Source organism: Scleropages formosus, chromosome 10 (assembly GCF_900964775.1).
Source record: "Scleropages formosus chromosome 10, fSclFor1.1, whole genome shotgun sequence".
In the NCBI taxonomy this organism is placed as follows: domain Eukaryota; kingdom Metazoa; phylum Chordata; class Actinopteri; order Osteoglossiformes; family Osteoglossidae; genus Scleropages; species Scleropages formosus.
In genome coordinates, this window is record NC_041815.1 from 796,400 (window position 1) to 818,856 (window position 22,457).

At 43.5% G+C, this 22,457-nt stretch overlaps 1 protein-coding gene across 1 annotated transcript; it reads left to right on the forward strand.

Annotated features, from left to right (window-relative positions):
• Positions 1 to 4,424: 4,424 nt before the first annotated feature.
• gmnc (geminin coiled-coil domain containing) lies at positions 4,425 to 7,713 on the forward strand. The gene is made up of 5 exons (XM_018732083.1): positions 4,425 to 4,483; positions 5,640 to 5,820; positions 6,012 to 6,097; positions 6,215 to 6,331; positions 6,807 to 7,713. The coding sequence occupies exons 1-5, from the start codon at positions 4,481 to 4,483 to the stop codon at positions 7,542 to 7,544; spliced, it is 1,125 nt and encodes a 374-aa protein (XP_018587599.1). The 5' UTR covers positions 4,425 to 4,480; the 3' UTR covers positions 7,545 to 7,713.
• Positions 7,714 to 22,457: the final 14,744 nt, after the last annotated feature.

Genomic DNA, 22,457 nt, shown 5'->3' on the forward strand with positions numbered 1-22,457 from the left:
TCATTATTTGATGATACCTTTATCCAGGTTGACTTACAATGCTAGATACACTACAGTAAATAACCCTACAGTCATCTTCCCATTCTTACATGTCCCCAGTGGAGGTCACTCAAAAATAAACTGGTCCATCATGCACATGGACTCTCATTCTCTGAAGATCACTTTGGTCAAACACAGGAGCTCTTTCAGTAACAGGCTGGTCCAGCTGTGGTGCTCTATGGAGCTCCACCTGAGGTCATTTCTACCAGCAGCCATCAGACTGTTCTCACTCTGCCAGGGGGATGAATTACCTCTTGGTGAGTGACTGGCACTGAGCTGCTCTGTGTCCCATCACACCCTGCACACCTCACTTCATTCCACTCATCCTTTTCTTGCATTTCTAAATCTGTTTGCCTATTTATTTATCTAAATTTATCTAAATACCCATCTGGTTGCTTCACATATGTATATGTTATATTTGCATTTATTCACTTTGCTGATGCTTTTCTGTTGAGGTACAATTATTAACCACCTTATACAGCTGGGTAATTTTATTGTACCAATTTTTAGGGTCTTCTAGCAAAGTACTTTGCTCAAGGGTACTACAGCTGAAGTGGAAATTTGAACCTGTAACCGTTGACTTCAGTGGCAGCAGCACTACCCCGCTATGCTACCAGCTGTATGTATGTTGCACATTGTATGCGGCTAAAACCAAATTGAATTTACCTCTGGTTCATTCATTAATACATCAGAGCGACATAACAGGCTCACACACACAGAGGTGCAATTTGGAGTCACTAGTTTACATGAAACACATGTCTTTGGGTGGAAACCTCCATGAACACAGAGAGAACATGCAAACGCTATATACACTAACTGAGGGATGAAACCAAAATTGAATCACACAAAAAGTCATTAGAGTGGGTTTTACATGCATGCATGAAGTTTTTTGGTCTGTGAGTCCTACACATTTTGTGACCATTGGGAAACTTTAAATTGGAAATGCAATAACACACATCCATGTACATATGTACACATTTGGTATGTGTGCTATGTAGGTATATTACGCATTCTGAAAACTTGTCAATTTTAGACAAAATTTGATACGCAAATATATCATATATCTTGATATTAGGGTAGCATAATTCTCTAATAAAGTTTGCGAAGCTAAGCACATTTTTGGGGATAGCACTGCTGGGCTATTTTCGTGTGGTTTATTGTAAAGTGCTGTCAATCACAGAGCACATGGCGTGCTCCACATTTAATCACGCACACAACGGGCCGGCACGCGCTGTACCTGACCAGCGATTCGGATCAGTGCACCATAAGGCTAATGTACCGAAAATGAGCTGCTATCAAGAAATCCTGGGGTTTCAATAATATTACCTTGTGTGAATTAATGTAACTTTTCTCAATCAGTCAATCAGTGAAGTTTTGTGTTAGCTTTAGTAAAGGGCTTATCTCCTGGCTCATGGAACTTGTCTCAAGATTAAAACTCTTTCCCATACCTTTATTCATGGAGGAGGGTGTTTAATATGTGCGCTTTGCAGTTGGCCAGATCCAAAGACATTTCAACTAATAATTTTTTGTAACCTCTGGCACAAAGTTTATTGAAAGCTGCAGAAAGTTTGGCATACAGGGGTTACAGGTATGTTGTGACACTGGAAGCAATGAGTACTCTAGGAAGACCAAATAAAGGGGTTTGAAAGAAAGTAGAAATTCTTTCAGTTTTGCTTTTACCTATAGGATACAACTAATCCTTATAGTCCTCGCCATCCCCTGACTGTAGATAAATCCAAACTTATATTTTACATTTACATTTATTCATTTAGCAGACGCTTTTCTCCAAAGCAATGTACATCTTCGCAAAAATAAGAGAAAGAGACATGGCTGCAGACATGTGACTCCCAAGTAAACCTAGTTTGCTACTTTCCACTTGATGCACCAATGTTCATCGCTCGAGTAGGTGCATAAAACACAGGATAGATGAATCCTGATAACCTCCTACCAATTTTCTTTTTATTTTCTTTTTTATAAGATACACAAATGATCACGTACAATGCCGGAGTAGCGGCTATATAACAAATAACACATATTCCTTCACCAGGTGGCGTGGTGGGTTGGACCAGGGTCCTGCTCTCTAGTGGGTCTGGGATTCGAGTCCCGCTTGGGGTGCCTTGCGACGGACTGGCGTCCCGTCTTGGGTGTGTCCCCTCCCCCTCCGGCCTTACGCCCTGTGTTGCCGGGTAGGCTCCGGTTCCCAGCGACCCCGTTTGGGACAAGCGATTCTGAAAATGTGTATTCATTCATTATTCATCTTAAAATTTCTAAATGCAGAATCCATGTGCCTTCTCCTTACAAACTGCTTCAGCTCAGTGATGTTTGAGAGCATTGCTGTATGCACAGCTCTCTTAAGGCCCCATGACAACATCTCTGTAGGTGTGAGTTTCTTCTAAAGGCATTCAATTGCATTTTATTCAGTTGCAGATTTACTGATGTGCTTCAGTTCATTTTACATTTACATTTGTTTGTTTAGCAGACACTTCCGCCAAAGCAGCTGCCAATAAACACTGTGTAGTATTAAGCTGACACCTTTTTCACCTAAGGTGGCTTACAACGCTAAATACACTATACTGTATATCGTCAGGCACTCATCTACACACCAGTGAAACACAAAAAGGAGTACACAATTTAAAGTCACCAATTCACTTGAAACACACATGTCTTTGGACTGTGGGAAGAAACCCACATGAACATGGGGAGAACATGCAAACTCCACACAGACCAAGCAGGGATGAAACACACCTCCTCTCGCACAGCCCAGGTGCTGAGACAAGAGCACTACTTACTGAATTACTGCACTTCCCTGACGCATGACCCACTTATGGACAAGCTTTTGTTGTTCCATATATGGTTTCATATTTTCCTGTAAATTACATTGATATAGAGAGCAATTCATAGTATAATCATGTGGCTTCCAGATCCTGTGGCTGTAAAACAGCCTAAAACCATTATCCTTCCACCACCATGCTTGACAGTTGGCACAAGGTTCTTGTAGGGATATATGGTGTTTTGCTTTTCCCAAACATAACATGGTACATTATTGCCATGCAAACCCACTGTCACCTTGCCTCTCCAGAACACAGTGCTCCAGAAGTTTTAGGGTTTATTCACGTGCAATACTCTAAGCAGTGAAGAGATACTGTTTCTGGAAAGAAGTGTTTTTCTCCTGCTACTTTTTCACAGAAGACATACAATCGTCTCCTCCAATGGTGGCTTCATTAGCTCAAACATTTACTCTGTTGACAGAGAGGCCTACGCATCCTTTTGCTATTGTCTCAGAGCACCGCATAGCATTATCTTGGGGTTAATTTCTTGGGATGCCCACTCCTGGATAGACTGGTAGATTTCATTACATGATCGCCTATACTGATGAAGAGCTGCAGTGGCTTCTCAGAGATCATCATAGACTTCTTGTTTGTCTGATGTGCAATGTTAATGCAAGACTGAACACTCCAGACTGCACTGTCATCTTCTGCTTGTTGGCACAAGTAGCGGCCCTTCCTGATGGCCAGCTAACAACCACGTGCACATGAGCAGCACTTGGTTCTACTTACCTTCTCACCTTAACTGATCTGGAAGCAGTAGGAATGCATTTTTCATACATGGCTTCTGCAGTTTGGGTTTTGGGTAGTTGAATAAAAAAATGACAAAGTAAAATCAGTTATGTTTTATTTGCCGTGTGAGGTTAGATCTACATATCAGCTGGCGAAGACTAGATGAGGGGTACTTTTGTCCTGTGTCGAGTGGAGGACCGGAACAGGGTTCTACTTTCCTTTTTGCATTCACTGTACATCATGGAGTAGAATGCAGACCTGGCCTGAATGCAGGGCTTCCGCGTGTTAATCTATCACTCTCTGCTATGCCCGATTCAGCACGTGTAACCGTCAGTCGCTGTGGTAAATTAATTCTTCGTTTCACCCCACGATCTGTGAGGTGGGTTACAGTTTAACTCCAATTCTCCACCGGAGTTCCAGAGCACCCATGAGGCTTGGGGCTCCACATCACTCACTGCTGCTAAATTCGGTGCGGTGGCCAGACAGGTCCGCTTGCGTGCGTGTGTGCGTGCAGTACTGTAGTGCTGTGTGCGCCTTCGTCTCGTGCCCCCGTACCGGTATAACAAACTTGTTGTCACAACCAGTTTCAGCAGCTGATGCGAGTTTTTTTTTTTGTTGTTTTTTTTTTTGAGCAGAACGCTCCATCCTCGAGGCCAGCATCGCGTATTCGCAATTAGCGTGTGCAATTACTCACGTCACAAGTTTGACAGCTTCACACCAAATCAGATTGCTGGGTAAAAGAAGGACAGAGCTGGGGCGTCACTGCGCTGGATTGAGATTAGCGCTCACCTCCCCCGACCCGTCCATTTCCCTGGAAAGGTCTGGAGAGCAGCTCGCCGCGTCCCGCATCCTCCGCCTCGTGCCCAGCGCGTGCAGCCTGCACCATGGTGAGTTGCTCGGCGAGCATCGTGGCCCTCGCGGGACGGTTGCGTGTGTCTTCAATAGTAGTACTGTATTTAATATGAAGCGCATCTTAAACGCGGCGCGTGATTTCACCATGTGGTTTTTACGCGCACCTGTTGGGCACAGCGCCATCAGTGCTGCCCACCGCATGCTTGTATAAAGGCAGAGTATGGGAAGCACTCTGCTTTTCTACATGCACGAATGACTGGAATAAAAACGGTAAACCGCAGAATGTCAGATGACGGCGAGCGCGCGCCTGCCTCTCGAGCGGGATTAGGCGCGCTCCAAGGCACCGCGCGCCAACTTTCTAGGAATAGCAGCAGGAACCGCGCACGGGCTCTCTTTTACTGGTGTTTACCACGGTAGGTAGAGTAACACATTACACATCCCAGAGGAAACAATGCGTTTTTACGTCAAATACAGTATTGTAAAGCCTTTGCTAAAAAATACTCCTGGCAATGCATAGTCTCACGCGAGCTAAATCGTTCATTTTCGCAACTGTTTCGAAGAGAGCTTTATGAGTTCGTGGGCTACTTTGTGACACTCTCTGTCAAAAAAATGTCAGAGAATGAGAATCAATGTGTTAAATAGTTTAGTCACTTCAGTGTTGACTAGTAACGCTGCGCCCACGCGGGTCGAGGGCGCGCGCCACTGAGACGGAGCGCGCGGCGCGAGCGCTCCACGCGCAGAAGAAAGCAACGCAATGACCTGTGGATACTACCCTTCAGCGCCTAAATGTTTCTGACAGCATCACTCATGTGATTTCATTTATCTTTGCGGGGACTTGACGTGTTTTTTAAATAATCTTAACGATCGTGTTTCACCCACCACCACCAGCAAACTTTTATGAGCCTGAGGAGCATTTGCGAAAAATCTTAATTTATATTTGTGTGGATGTAAAACCTCAAACGCGCGTAAATGTCAAACGTTTCATGTTAGTTTTATTAACAGTTCATAAAATACTGTCACACACTGTGCGCGTGAAAGGTGGGATGTGGTTAAAGCTTCGCCCAACGGGACAGGCAGGGGCTTCACGCGCGCGCTTCTAAGGTCGCGATCCGCTGAGCTCACTACACTCATCTCTGCCGTCATCTCCAGTCATCCCTACAGTCATCATTCCCGCGTCCGTTTACTCCTCAGAGCACTGTTGTCTCCTGCCAAGAAGTGAGCTTTGCAGGGGGCCAGCACTACAACTGGCCCGGTCCCTGTCCCGTCCCGACGTCAGCGCACACTGTTGACGTTGCCAAGGAGACGGTGGTTTCTTTCTGGGCCGCCGCCCCCCCGGACAACGCCGTGTGCCAGCGCGAGCCGCTCCAGCACGGTAAATCAGTTTCACTTAATTTTGTTTGCACCAAACTTGATTAACTTATTTGCCTCGTCCGTATCTATCATGTGCTCTCATATTTTGACACTGTGAGTGCGCTGTGCAATGAGTATTGCCTGTTAAGAAGCTGAGTAATGTTTCCATTCATTTTTTTTCAAAATCTTCATTGAGTGTTAATTCATTGATAGAAATTATCCATCCTTTGGATTATGTGAACAACCCCGACCCTGTCTGGACAGATCACCTATCTCCACAACTGCTGAGGAACAAGCAGGTACCAAATAAATAAAATGAACGGGGCATGATTTAAAAGAACATTTAGAAATTCAGCAAAATAACATTAATCAGTTCTTCAGTGTTATTGATACTCAACTTTGTATGTGCTGTATAGCTTCAGGACACATTGTTGCAAAGAGAAGAAGAGCTTGCACGACTGCATGAAGAAAACAGCAAGCTGAAAAAATTCCTGAACTCTTCATTTGTGAAATGCCTGGAAGAAAAAGCAAAGGTATGAAGAAAAATATGAATGAATAAAGCAGGAGCATAACTATTTGTCAGGTATTGAGGGACCAAAATATTTGTAGTCATATACATAGATCTATCTATATGCTCAGGGAGACATTCTTCTCTTGTTACATCTGTGCAATAAAGTCATGCCTGATCTCAATGTATAAGACATAATAGTTAATGGGCGTCATGTATTTTTGTATTTATTGTGGGCTTGTATGGTTTCTCATAACCAATAGAATACAGATTTTTGACACTTGATGGTCTGAAAAAAAGTCTTTCTAATGTGGCCATTTGTCTTTCTTGGACTCTGAGACATGTATTATAAGAAGCGAGTCATAGAACCAGGTGCTGTTCCTAAGACTGAAACACAAGTATGCCATTTTCCAGACATTATTCTTGCTTGCATTTTGTGGGATGTGCAGCTTCTGCTATATACAGACACCCGACAACTTTTGCTTTATTTTCCCGGTCAGATATTACTTTCTGGTCAGCAAAACAATGGCAAGATCAGAAAACGGATTTCACAGGATGTGGAAGGACCTTGTGCCAGCCAGCTGCTTTCCAATGGTCATGGCAAACGAGTCTGTCGTAACGTCTCCCTGGAGTTCTGCTCCACGGAGGAGCTGGCTGCAGCCTCACCCATAGATTCTTGGATTCTGCAGACTCTGGGCTTAAAGGACCAGAACACACCTGACCCACCCAAGCAACAAAATGACAGTGCTGATTGCTCCACACACTACAGCACCCACATCAGTCCTGTAGATCATTATGCCCTCCGCACCAACACCAACCCCTCTGCATACTACAGTTGCCCCTATGACTACTCCACTGCCTTCAATGTTTACACCAACTTACCCTTGCACTCCAGTGTCACTTCTACTGAGATGTTGCGGTCTCCATTGCCAGGTACACAACATACACCTGGTTCCCTGGATCACCACAACTTAACATCATCATCTTTGCTGGAGACTTCTGTTCCACAGAGTCTGGGATCTGACACACTGCAGACGCATTTCTCTTCATCAGGGGCAAACACTGGCCAATATTCATCCCCATGCACTCCTCAAGGGCGAACAGACTTAGCCTTCCGAATGTCCCTGAGCCCCTCGAGCAGTGTGAGGACACACAGCTTTCCCCAGGGACAAGCATTTGTTAGAAGGGACACACTTGGGGGTTGGAACTTTACCTGGATCCCCAAACATGCCCCTTAGTTGTAAGATGCTGCCAGACAAACATTTGCATGAACTGTGAGACACATGGAAGCCCTGCTGCTGTGGGAGGACTGAAAAACCAGCATTTTCCAGTGACTGAAAGACATTGTCAAGCAAACATCCTGTAGATGGAGTTCATTGCATATGAAATAAGTCATACAGCTGTCCACTGCCGAACAATGAAATGTTACAGCTGGAGTCCACTGCTGAACAAACAAATGCCACAGCTGGAGTCCACTGCCAAACAAACATACTGCAGCTGAAGTTTCATTGCCGAACAATCATACTACAGCTGGAGTGTACTGCTGAATAAACAAGTCCTACAGCTGGTGTCTACTGCCGAACAAACGTGCCACAGCTGGAGTTTCACTGCCAAACAAACAAATGCTAAAGCTGGAGTTCACTGCCGAATAAAAAAGTCCTACAGCTTGTGTCCACTGCCGAACAAACAAATGTCACAGCTGGAGTCCACTGCCAAACAAGAATGTCCCATAGCTGAAAGTCACTGGAGAATGAACTTATCTTATAGCTGGAGTTTGCTGCTGAAGAAACACATTGTACAGCTGGAGTTCACTGCCAAAGAACATCCTACAGAGTTCATTACTGAATAAACATGTCTTCTACATGGATTTTCATCACAAGTATGCCTTATAATTGGAGTTTCTTCCAGACAAATATATGCTGTATCTAAACTGACCCATATTGCTGAAGAACAATACTTAAGAGATACACTGCCAAGACAACTGCTGATTTAAAGAAAACACTCCATAACATGATCTTGTTCCTGAAATATTCCAGCTTTCAAAACATTTTAACGCATTTTTTTTTTAAATAAAGACTGAGTAGACTACCTCAGATATGTTTTTTGCACTGCCACGTTTATGTACTCTACTCTTACGCTGTCTGTGCTGTCCCCTGCATAATGTTGTGCATACGCACTGCCTTCTGCACATATTGAGTACACATGCTTGTGCACATGGTGGTTTTTATATATTGTGTTTAGAGCCAACTACAAATTTTTTGTACACATTGTTCTAAATATTGTTCTCCAGGCACTTCCACAGACATTCTGTACAGACTTTTCTATAACTTTCCTGAACATTTTGCTTTACATACCAGATTTGGTTTTTCCATCTGTGTTGTAATACACATACTTTGTGTATTAATTGTCCATTTTTCAAGTGCTGCTTTTGCCATCTGCCATGTGATGTTCCCCTGGTGTGTCAGTGCCGCACCTGTCTAAGTTTCCCACCTCAAGAATTTAAAAGATCAAATCTAGACTCACTGTATCAAGTCACATCAAGTTAACTCCAGAAAGCAGAAATTCTAAATTATGTTTGAACTGAGTTTTTCCTGAAATCACTGAACACTAACTTTATTGGTGTACTATGCCTTTAATTTTCTAACTCACTGATACTGACAAGGTTTCAACTATGGTTTTTTTGTCTAACACTGCCTACCACTAAAATATGTATTTGTAATGAGAGGAATTGCAAAAAAAAAAAAATGTAAATCGTTTTCTTTAATCAATACTAAACTGTAAACTTATTTTTTTATAGCTCTTTTGTCAAAAATGAATTCATTTTAAATTATTGTGGATTGTTTTATATTTTATAAAATGTAGACTGCAGAAGGTCTGTGATTGTGTGATTGTCCTCGTTTCTGTCCAGTTTGATAAAGACAGTAAATACAAAAAATCTATACGTCTGAGACAAATTAAGGTTATATCCCCCATTCTCTGTACCATGCGTGAACAACCACAAGTAAAGCCTGAAAATTTCATGCTAAATGAAGACACACAGTTACACTTGTTGCTTTGAGACTGTGTGTAGACATACACGGGTCAACCCGTTACTAGGATTCTAAACACGTACAAAGCTAAACCTATCATTTTAAGCTGTCTGAGGACATGCATGCAGAAATCAGTCACTTTGATGGTTTTAGCACATACCCAGGAAAAACACAGCCAGTTGTTGAAAATGGGAGGAAACTGTCAGTTTGATGCGGTGCCTGTAGAAAACTAGGTAAACCCCCAGTCACACTGATTTTGTTGACAAACATGAATAAACCTGTTGCTTTGGCTCTGTGTCCAGAAAAACACAGGTGTTATATGTATAGTCCCTCTGAGGCTGTGTCACTGTCCTACTGGCTCTGTGTCGGAGCCAGCACAGGAACACCACTGTCCCGCTGGCTGAACAATCACAGATAAACCACAGATGTATGAGTCTGTGTCAGGAAACACACAGGAAAGCTACAGTCCCATCAACTCTTGCACAGGTTGGGAGACTTCAGCCTGCTGATCCTGATTGCAGAGCAGTTCCTTCCTTACTGGGTGGGTGAAGCACCTGCCTCCCCCCTATACTAAGGAGAGGTTTTGTTCCGCTCTCATTGGAGAACAAAGCGTCTGCCAAGTCCCCTAGAGACATCCAGCTATCCTATCCTGCTGGTAGCAGAAAGAGGGTTACCTAGCTCCCCTGAGAGCAGTCTGAGGTTTGAGGACAGTACGGGCCAGGAGTTACTGGCAGCAATGTGGGTACGACTGGCCCATTCTTAATGACACAGTTAAACCCCCCCAGATGTCCGCCAGATTGAGTCTGCGAGAGAACTGAATGGGGATCCTGCAGGAATGAAAGTGAATGAGAGAAAACAGGTTGGTAAAAATACGGTCCTCTGTGTTTTACTTAAGTATTGGGAAGGGAAAGGGGTCATTAAGCAACGGCTGAAATTCAATCCACCCATTTGAAGAGGAGACTAATGTCATCTCTTACGCCCTTTTGGAAGCTTTGTTCCAATGCCAACGTGTTAAATCTAAAGAATTCATAGACATAAATGCTGTATAACAAGACAAAACATTTAAAAGCAGTATAATTGCATTCAGTCGCAAGAGTACAGGTGTACCTCACTCATATACACATGTTTTTTAGTTTTTTCAAGAATAATGGATTCATAACACATGCCAAGGCACTGAGCAGGTAATAACATCAAAAGTATCAGTACATTTCTGAATATAAGCTAACGCATTGGACAGTTTCAAATGATTAAATTAACACGCACTATGCGTATGCAACTGTGACGTTTATTTTTATACAGCTGTTGGGTATTCACAGACATTGCTTGACTAGTGCATTAGTGTGGTACTTTCTGTTTAGGAGAATGAACGTAAGAAGTGGGTTTGAGGGTGAGGGTGTTGGGGGGGGGGGGCAAAGAAAGAAGAAATTTAAGTGTTTTGCACAGCCATTTTTTCTGGAAACGTTTGTGAAAACCACCTTCTACTAATGATATGTGCCACCTAGCAGAAGCTAGCAGAGGGTGTGAGAAAGCTGAAAAAGGCTTGTAGCAGATGCATTTGATGAGAAGACGGTATTATGGAAATGTCCGAAAAACTGCTGGGTTAAAAGCTACCCAGTTTGGGTAAATTTTTACTATGCACTTGGTCACACATGGACAGTACACATACTGGGTTCATTGTACCCAGAAGGTAGGGTAGGTTTAAATAGCTTAAAAAGATGCATCCTTTACATGTACCATAAACAGTATTTTGATCAGATGTAGGCAAGCCAAACCCTGGGTTATGACACTTCATGTTAAGAATAGTTACATTTACATTTATTTATTTAGCAGATGCTTTTCTCCAAAGCAGCTTCCAATGAATAGACCAGAGGGTTGGCTAAAGCCATTTACTGATTGGAAATATGGAAATAAAACTAATAAAAACCAGCAACAATCTAATTTAATGAAAGAGCAATTACAGAAATGCATTCCAAACATTATGTCTCACCTTATTGACTAGACTAAGACACCCAGCCTTGTTTCTTTACATTGTGTTAAAAGTCTCAATGGTAAAACTTCCATTTGTTTCTTACCTCCTTTTTCTCATTTTAACTATATCAGATCTGAGCGATAGAACAGACACATGTGTAGTGCTGTAAAAAAGTAAGTGGTGTTGTTTTTTTAACATATCTGCATGTGTAGATATTAGTAAATATTTGATCTCCATTGCAACAATACTGATTGATTTATGTTTATTCACTTAGCAGACACTTTTCTCCAAAGCAACTTACAATCATGGATACTGCATACTGTTACTAGCCCACACACCTTATTCACCAAGGTGACTTACACTACTAGAGACACTACTTACAATGCATCACTCATCCATATATCAGTGAAACACACTCTCTCAGTGTGACTCACACACTATGGGGGAACCTGAACAGCATGTCTTTGGACTGTGGGAGGAAACTGGAGCACCTGGAGGAAACCCACACAGACACAAGGAGAAGATGCAAACTCCACACAGACTGAGCAGGGATCAAACCCACCTTCTCTTACACCACCCAGGAGCTGTGAGACAGCAGTGCTACTCACTGTGCCACCGTGCCGCCCATTGATAAAAGTGATTCTATTTTAGAAATAAATTATTTTTTTAAATCATTTATTCAGCCAAAAAATCTGTTTCCTGGTTCAAATCAGTAATCTAAGTACTTACACATAAAGCTCACAATAAAACTGAATTGCTACTGGAAGGTGGCCTGGGGGAAATAAGGACACTTTCCCAGAACTAACTAATGCTGTACTTCCGGGATGAGGACACTGCACAGCAGGATATCATACCATCATGAAGGATCTAATGGCATTCTCTAAAGGGTTTCTTGACATTAACAAGCCACAGGGTTGGCTAGAGCCATTTACTGACTGGAAAAGGACTACACATTGCCAGATCTGTACCTTAAAAAAAGCTCTTCATAATAGAAAAGCAGCAATTTATGAACTATCATTCTTATTTTTTTCTTATTTTTCTTTTTATTGTGTGGTATCCTTAAATTAATACATGTAGTAAGATGAGTAAAACATTAACAGTGGTCCCCAATATAAATTTAACCTCGCACACTCCACTCCAGCTACTGATTAACCCTTAATGAGCTGAATGGGATGCTCTGACGAACACATACAAATAATCACATAGAATGTGCACATAAGTTGTATTGTTACTCTGTACTGGAAAACAGTCTTTAGTTGTTGCTAAGCATACTACTGTATAGCAGCAGTTAATGTAGAGTAATGTCTCATTAAAACTTTTCAAGGGGTAATTTGTTGAACTGTGCATTGAAGAAATAATAATAATAAAGGGTGTTTGAGGCAAGGTACAGTACAAGTTTATAACAGGCCTGAAGAACTGCACATGTTTATAGTGGGATAATAAAACGGGGCAGGCAACATATGGATAGGTTTGCTGCAAAAGAGGACAATTTAAGCATAGCCGTAAAGCTGGAGATGTATGTATGGAACTGCGTCAGCACAATGACACACCTTCAGTGTGTAGATGCTGTGTTTGACTAAATTACCAAATGAAGGTTAATATTCTTGAGGTGAAGAGTGACCTCCTCATTTAGGTTGCCCTTGGTATCCCAGGAACTAATTGGATTTTTGTAATACATGATGTATCACCTCCAGATGTGCTGGGCTCCACACACACGCACATTGCACTCTAGCACTCATAAAGGTTATAGGCTACAGACATCCACTTAGCATGGCGTTTCCTCCACTGTACACAGAATTCCTTTTGGTTTAATAGTTAATGCAGTTTTATTGCTCTCAGGTTCGAGACACAAATACACTAGACCTTCTTCTGCACCTGTGTGATGAGTAACTACCTGTGCGTATTAAAATTGAGTTGATCAGATAGATTTTAAAACAGCACATAATGAGATATGCTCATTTTGTTGTTCTTGATTATTCAGTCAGATCATTGATTACTAGTTAGATATTGATTATTGATTGTTCAGTAAGTACACACTGATCACAGTATTTAGTGCTCCATATTGCAGTTTGGATTAATGCAAAGGGTGGGAAATCAATTAAATAATGAATGGAGAAAATAGTAAAATGGTGAAAATGAAAATGTGCTTAGAGCTCCTTTGGTTGTGTTTCAAATTATATAGAAAAAGTATTTCCTGAATTTATTATTTGAACTCTTTTGGAAATTTAGGTGGTGCAATTTATAGTCTAATTAGTTTAGTAATCAGACTGGTCAAATTGGGTCTTCAGTTGCTCCACATTTCTTATTTGCTTTTTCATTCATACTGAATTATTTTTTGCCTGAAGAAAACTCCTTTTTCATATTGCAGATTTTTTATCATCCCAGTGAAAGATTGCATTAATGGAAGCTGAAGAGGACACGTTGAACTCATGCACAGTAATTAGACAGATTTCCCCATTTGTGTACAAGGTAAATACTTGGTCTTAGCTACCTTTACTACATTAATTACACTAAGTGTGGAGCATGACCCTTCAATGTCAATGTTCATCCTCACCCAGGAAGCAGAAAAACTTGAGACACATGCTTACAAAATTTATGTCCTGCTTAAATTCTTAATAACCACTGTTTTTATGCAGAAGGCTTATCTTCTCGAGAGCGCTAATTATTACTTTCATTGCTGATGGTCAGGAGCTGTAAAATTAGTGAAGCTATTTTATAGACAAAAATAGATACTTCAGTTGATTAGTCCCTCTCTTTGTCGGATTGGATGTTGAGTTGAAACCAAGATAAAATCTGTAAAGTCCGGTCTGTGCTAAGGAAGAAAGTCTTAGTCATACACAGTTTTTTTGTAAAGTAATAACTACATTTACTCACTTAGCAGACACCTTTCTCCAAAGCAACCCATAATGGACACTCTGTAGTGTTATCAGCCCACACACTTTATTCACCAAGGTGACTTACACTGCTAGATACACTACTTACAATGGGTCACTTATCCATACATCAGTGAAACACACTATTGGGGAACCTGAACAGCATGTCTTTGGACTGTGGGAAGAAAACTGGAGCACCCAGAGTAAACCCACACAGACACAGGGAGAACATGCAAACTTCACATAGAGTGAGCAAGGATCAAACCCATGTCTTCACACACCACCCAGGCACTATGAGATAGCAGCACTACTTACTGTGCCACCATTATTATTACACTTAATTGGGGAAGAATTTAAGTAATTAATGAACAGTCATAAGAACAGATGATTACAGTACTTGTCTAATTTGGTTTTTTTATGGGGAATAACATAAGGCATTAACCAAAAGGATCAAAATGTTAGACCTTGATAAAGATATTAGAATTCTACATTTGTACTGAAACATTTGAACTAGACCTAAAACTAGACCGTTGCTTTTACCGTGAAACTGGAGAGTAAAGAAGGGAGTAAAGAAACCCAGTAGCTGAACTTGTGTTCCTTAAAAAGGAATAAAAAATAATTGTAAGTATCAAATTGCTTTAGTCGTGTGTTAAGCGTGTTTGGAATGTTACATGACTACATACTCGACCTTTGTCAAGGCAGGGAAGTGTCCTCCCCCATCACCAACAGGCTTCAAGTGAAATATCCACTGACTTGACAAATGGAATTTTATCACCCTTGCTCATGTACAACAGATCCAAACTTCACCTTGTTTTGCATTTAAAACTTCATAGATTCAACTGCATAACTCCTCTTTACCTACCACACCAAATTATCCTGTTTCACAGCTCCTAGCACACCCTTATTTACATTTATTCATTTAGCTGACGCTTTTCTCTAAAGCGACGTACATCTCAGAGAAAATACAATTTGTGTATTACATTAAGAGAAAGAGAAATAGCTGCAGACTTGTGATTCTTAAGTAAACCTAGTTTGTTTCTTTCCACTAGATGCACTGATGTTCATCGCACGAGTAGGTGCACAAAACTCAGGATAGACTAATCTTGCTCACCTTCCTACATTTTTTTTAAAAAGTACACAAACATTTATATACAGTACAGGAGTAGCAGTTGTGTAAAGGGTTATCTGGGCATGATCATAAAGAAAGTGTTTCATATTGCAGTTTGGATTAATGCAAAGGGTGAGAAATCAGTTAAATAATGAATGGAGAATGAAAATGTGCTTAGACCTCCTTTGGATGTGTATCAAATTATATAGAAAAAGTAAATTCATTAATTGAAGTCTTTAACAGTTCACGGAAGCAATAGCATAGTGTAAATTAACAAACTACTAGCACTACGGGGCTACACTCTCCCCCTTCTAATAGTTTGATGCCCTCACCAAACATATACGGTGGCTTTATAAAGAGTTAACCAACATCTCAAGTTAAGTGTACCACAACAAGAGTACAGTGCCATAGGGTGACACCACACAGTATGGCTGGAACAGCATCTGCAGTCTTCGTAGGCTCCACAACCAAGAAGTACTTCTCTGCTCAGAATATCTAGTGGTCGATCTGGAGGTTTTCCAGGCTCATCGTACATAAATCATACTGCTGGTCTTCTCTTTTTCTTGACCGTTCAGGTAATATGCTCTCCTATAGCACCTCAAAACCATCCTGGTCACTTGTCCTCCCTTCTAGATTAGTTTCAACCACTGAGCCTGAAGCAGGAGATGCCTCGATTTCAAAAGCATTCTCTAGACTGGCAGCTTCAACCCCTGCCAACTCAACTTTGTTTTCAACCCTTGCTACCAAAGAATTGTCACTTCCATTCACACAGGGAGCCTGGCTCACCCCAGATACACTGGCTAATGGTAATACATTCTCCCAGTTCTGTCCATCAAATGTAAAAGGCTGAGTAACCACCTCAGAATCTGAGTCAGAAAAAGATGATACAGCTGTCTTCGTCATGGGATCACTCTTCTGCTTGCAAGCCAAATGTTTTGTCTTTGAGATACTTTGCAGCCTAGTTGCTTGTCTGTGCAGAGGATCTGAGTTATCCATGTTCCCTGGAAGTGTTACTAAGCACCCAATGGGAAGTAGATGATTATGGTGGACTGTCTCGTTTGCCCCGGAACCACTCTCAGGCTTGATCTGGTACACTGGCAGGTTTTCCATTTTTCCCCACCACAATGTAGCTGTCACGTCCCACTGGGTCACTGCCCCTCCTGGTCAGAGGCAGCGCCACTCAGTGCCGCTAGGGAACAGCCACGTATCAGCTCACAGTCTCATAGGACACGGACGTATAAAAGGAGCCAACGGAGCAGAACCGATTGCGGATTCTTAATCAGCGGTTCCATTGTGCTCTCTTGGTGATTAGCAGTCTCTTGTTCCCTCAGGCTGTTTCCTAGGTGTTCATCTTCCAGTCCCGAGTGCCCATCCTGTCAGTTCCTGCCTCTTGTTCTCCAGGCCTGGTCCAGTATTCCAGTCCGGTATTTCGTCACGTCTCGGGGTTGCAGTCATACTCACAGAGTAGCGTTTCACTGTTCACCGTAGTTCAAGCACTGTGTGTGTTTTCTGGTCTCGTGTTTCCTGTTTCATTTCCACCGAGTGTCTTACAGTACGCACAGTGCACTTTTAACATCACCCTGCACGTGAGGTCATTTTACGTTTCGTCCGTGTTCGGACGTAATAGCAATGCGCGTCTGTGTCGGACTCCCATCCGGACGCTGCAGTAGCATAAGGATCTCAACTTATTGTGTAACTTGTGCTTACCCGTGACACCAAAATTCTTCGGTAGTACACGGTCTCCCTTTTCCGGAAACTGTTCCTTGGCTAATTTATCATGTGCTCTCTTATTCCGTTCTTGATTCTTTTCAGCAGCTTCTTTAGCTAACTGATAAGCTCTGCTCAAGTCTGCTCTCAATTTTGTGCCATACTGTTGATATTGCACTTCCTCATCACCCTCAGGTGACACAGCAACACACAGAATTATAGGCAGACAAGCGTAATATTTAGTAGAGTTTCCATGTGGTGCAATAACAGCCTTAAATCTTGTAGGGTAAATCTGAACCAGGCTTGCACACTGCTCCAGAGTGATTTTATCCTATTCTCCCTGACAGATTTTCTGCAGATCATTCAGATCAGTTGGATGGTGTTTCTGGACTGAAATTTTAAAAAAGTGCCATACACACACATACTGAAGAGAATCCTGACTGGAACAGATTCTCTTTAGCATTTCCCTGTATTCAGTTCCTTCCATTCTTTCATCAGTTTTAATAAGATTCCCAGTCCTTGCAAATGAAAGGCACCCCCACAGCATTATGCTGCCACCACCATACTTCAGTGTACAGATGGTATTTTTTGAGGCATGGGCAGTTTGTGGCATTTATAATACTTTGAATTTTGACCAAAAAGCTCTGTCTTGGTTTCATCTGACCACAACAACCTTTCTCACATCCTTGCTGGGTCTAGCAAACTCCAGACATACCTTTTTCATGGATATTATTTCTTGTCAACCTCCCAGAGAGGCCAGTGTTATGGAGAGCTCTTGATACTGTGGACTCATGCACATGTAATTTAGTTTCAGCAACTGACTTCTGTAGCTCCTTCAAAGTGATGGCTGGCATCTTTGTCGCTTCACTCACCAGCTGACATCAGGCTTGTGTGCTAAGTATTGATGGACAGTCTTCTTTACATAGTGACTGGATTGTGTGGTACACCTTCCACTTCCTGATGATGTATCCAGTAGTGTTCACTGGTACATCCAAGCTCTTTGATATTTTTTGTACCCCTGATTTATGCTTTTTAGTCATCATTTTCCCAATAGGTTCACAGCCTAGCTACCTCCTACCCCTACACAGAGTAATTTTTATATCCAGAAAATGTGAGCTTTACGTCAGTTGCTCTGTGGTTTGAATACTTAAGGAAGGAGCACATTTCAGTTTTACATTTGATTTTTAATAAACATACAAATAACTCATTTTGGTTTTTGAAATAGACAGCATGAACTAGATCTCAGTAAAAATAGTGACTTTCAAGGGGCATGAACACTATAGCAGGACTCTGTATGTCCGTAAGCATCCAGTACATCCATCCGACCATTTTCAAGATGCTTAATCTTAAGATGGTTGCTATGGCAAGAGTCCAAACAGTACAGGCCATTCATCTTTGTTCTACCGCAGCAATCTACAGCTCCTACTGATGGATCACCAATCATTTCCAAGCCAGCAAGGATTCCTCCCAGTGGGATGTGCCTGACAGACATCCACCAGGAGGCACCTGGGGGCATTCTCACTATATGTCCAGCACAAACGAATGGGCTCCACTCAATGTGGTAGAGCAGTTCCTCTACTCTGAGCACCTCCCATACCATTGATCTCTGCGCCATGACTGTTCCTTCGACTACACTGATTTCTTTGCTGAAAATGTTTTGTAAACTTAGAACTGGTAAAAAAATGAGTGAACAGGAGGAGCAAATTATGATGTTGTGAAGTTTTAAAGAAACAAAAAGTTCTGAATTCACTATAGGCAGATTCAGCTACTTCTTAACTGCTCATAGACTCTCCCGACTCAATTGTACCAGGTTCTCCATTCAGTTCTCCTCCACAGTCTGACTCATGATCTCAGTCAGATTCAGTCACTTAATCACTTCACTCAGAATTGGCAACCTGGTGGATGGGAATGTTAGAATCCATAAACCATTAGTAGCAATGAGTTTCTGGACTATTTCAGTTCCTGAAAACATTTGACTCAAAAGTCATCACAACTAACCTGCTTCCACTGCTGCAACTGCTGTGTTAATATCCTTTCTTCGTAACTGTTTCAAATCATTACAGTATGATGGTGAACAATACTCAGCAATACTAATTCGAAACACCAAATAAACTTTAGAAAAAAAAATTCATCATACCACACACACATTGTCAGAACCGCTCGTCCCATACAGGGTCACGGGAACCGGAGCCTACCCGGTAACACAGGGCGTAAGGCCGGAGGAGGAGGGGACACACCGAGGATGGGACGCCAGTCCATCGCAAGGCACCCCAAGCAGGACTTGAACCCCAAACCCACCGGAAAGCAGGACCGTGGTCCAACCCACTGCGCTACTGCGCCACCGCACCCACTTAAAGAATAGGTGTCCTTCGAGCCGGATCATACCAACAAACTGATAAAATCTTCCATTTGTTCTGTCATTAGGTCCATCCATCCATCCATCCATCCATCCATCCATTCATCCTTCCAATCATCCATCCATCAATCTTCCAACCCGCTTGTCCTAATAGGGTTGTGGTGGCAGCAGGGAGAGCAGAGAGGCCCAGCCACCCCTGTCCCCCGCAACTTCCTCCAGCTCAGCCTGGGGGATCCCCAGCCGTTCCCTGGCCAACTGTGAGATATAATCCCTCCAGCGGGTCCTGGGCCAACCTCGGGGCCTCGTCCCAGTTGGCCGTGCCCGCTATACCTCCAAAGGGAGGCGCCCAGGGGGCGTCTTTTTCAGATGCCCAAACCACCTCAACTGGCTCCTCTCAATGTGGAAGAGTAGCGGCTTTACTCTGAGTTCCTCCCGGATGTCCAAACTCCTCACCCTGTCATGAAGAGTGAGCCCCAACACCCTGCGGAGAAAACTCATTTCGGCCGCTTGTATCCGTGATCTTATTCTTTCGGTCATCACCCAGAGTTGATGACCATAGGTGTGAGGGTAGGGACGTATATCAACCAGTAAATGGAGAGCTTTGCCTTATGGCTCAGCTCCCCCTTCACCACTACAGTCCAGTACAGTGACCGCATTACTGCTGCCGCTGCTCCCAGTCTGCGGCCGATCTCACACTCCCTTCTCCCCTCACTCGTGAACAAGACCCCAAGATACTTGAACTCCTCCACCTGGGGCAAATTCTCTCCCCTTACCTGAAGGGAGCATGCCATTCTTTTCCGTGAGAGAACCATGGACTCAGACTTTGAGGTGCTGATCCTCGTCCCAACTGCTTCATGCTCAGCTACAAACCGTTCCAGTGCGTGTTGGAGGCAATCATGTGACAGTGCCAAAAGGACAACATCATCCACAAAAAGCGGAGACGTCACCTCCCAACTCCCACAAAGAATACCCTCCTGGCCTCGACTGCACCTTGATATCCTGTCCATGAAGACCGCAAAGAGGAGTGGGGACAAGGCACAACCTTGGCAGAGTCCAACACCCACATTGAACAGGCCTGATTTAATGCCAAGTATGCCGACACAGCTTTTGCTCCGTATGTACAGAGACCGAATGGCCTGCAGTAGTGGCCCCAGTACCCCATACTCCCTAAGTACCTCCCACAGAATTTCCCAGGGAACACGGTCATAGGCCTTCTCCAAGTCCACAAAACACATGTAGACTGGATTAGCGAACTCTCATTCCCCTTCAGTGATCTGTGAGAGGGTAAAAAGCTGGTCCACTGTTCCACGGCCAGGGCAGAATCCGCATTGTTCCTCTTCAATCTGAGGTTCAACCATCGGCCGAAGCCTCCTCTCCAGCACCTCGGCATAGACTTTCCCAGTGAGGCTGAAAAGTGTGATACCCCAATAGTTGCCACACACTCTCCGGTCCCCTTTCTTAAAAATAGGGACCACCACCCCAGTTTGACAATACAAAGGCACTGTCCCCGAGGTCCATGCAACATTGCAGAGGCGTGCCAACCATGACAGCCCTGTAACATCCAGGGCATTAAGCAGTTCGGGGCAGATCTCATCCACCCCTGGTGCTTTGCCACTCTGGAGTTTACCAACTACCTCAGTGATTTCCACCAGGGAAATGGATTCTGACAGCCCGAAATACTCAGGCCCTGACTCCTGTAAGGGAGGTATATCACTTGGGTTTAAGAGTTCTTCAAAGTGCTCCTTCCACCTCCCAACAATGTCCTCATCAGAGGTCAGAGTTTCTCCACTCATGCTGAACACAGCCTGAGCGAAACTCCTCTAACACCTTCTGAGCTGCCGGATGGTTCTCCAGAACCTCTTCAAAGCCGACCTACAGTTGTTTTCCATGGCCTCTCCAAACTCCTCCCATGCCCTGGATTTTGCTTCTGCAACTGCAGCCGTCACTGCCTTTTTCGCCTGCCAGTACCTGTCTGCTGAGTCAGGAGTCCCCAAAGCTAACCAGGCCCTAAAGGCCTCCTTCTTCAGCTTGATGGCTTCCCTCGCCACCGGTGTCCACCAGCGGATTCTCGGGTTGCCACCCTGGCTGGCACCAACAAGCTTTTGGTCACAGCTGTGCCTGGCTGCTTCCACAATGGAGGTTTTGAACAGGGTCCATTCAGACTCCATGTCCCCTACCTCCTCCGGGACATGGGAGAAGCTCTCCTGGAGGTGCGAGTTAAAATGATTCTGTACAAGGTCCTCCGACAGTCGTTCCTAGCACACCCTTCTTAAACTTCTGGGCCTACCGGGTCTGTCCATCAGTTTCCCCACCATCTGATTATCACGCCCCCAGGAACGAGTGAAGCACCTGCGGTTAACTGAACCACTGGGATATAAGGACCTCTGAGTCCACACCATGACGCGGATTCTTGCAAACACCTTTGTGGTTTTGCAGTATCTGCGTCTTTGCCTTGCTTGTTCCAGTGTTCCCGGTTTCTGACCTTTGGATTGCCTGTATTGTGACGTTCGTGCCTTGCAAGACCTTCGCCTGCCCCGACTTCATTTACGTCCAGTCCTACAAACCTCCCTGAAAGATTAAAAGAAACCCACAATTGGGTCCACTACCTACCTGTCTCTAGCCTGCTTGTGTCAAACATGAGAGAAGAATCTGCCTTCACCCTAGACCAGCGGAGTTAGAACATCTGCAGGAAGCAGTGTCGGCTCAAGAAGCCCTGCTGAATGCACATAAGCTTTTCCTGCAGGAAATTGCAGAGGAGCTCAGAAAACTGACACAGAAACCGCCAATCTTCGCATCCGCCATGACGCGGGAGCCTGCCGCCAGGAGTATGCCTGCGACCACTTCCGTCACACCGCCCACGTCATCAACAGTCATCCCACTGCTGCCTGTGACGGGTATCCGGTTTGCTGCACCGGAAAGGTATGACGGCTTGCCTGAGAAATGCCAGGGATTTCTGTTGAAATGTGAGCTGGTGTTTGCGAGTCAGTCTCAAGTATATCAGTCAGATATGAGCCAAATCACATACTTGATTTCTTTGCTGATGGGGCCTGCGTTAGACTGGGCGGCGGCGCTGTGGTATAAGAAGGAAACAATCACTCATGTGTATTTT

What these genes read in the sequence shown, in the direction of transcription:
- gmnc (XM_018732083.1), top strand. An exon ending in AACTGCTGAGGAACAAGCAG is followed by an intron (nt 6,098 to 6,214) that starts GTACCAAATAAA and finishes TGTGCTGTATAG; the next exon opens with CTTCAGGACACATTGTTGCA. An exon ending in GCCTGGAAGAAAAAGCAAAG is followed by an intron (nt 6,332 to 6,806) that starts GTATGAAGAAAA and finishes TTTCCCGGTCAG; the next exon opens with ATATTACTTTCTGGTCAGCA.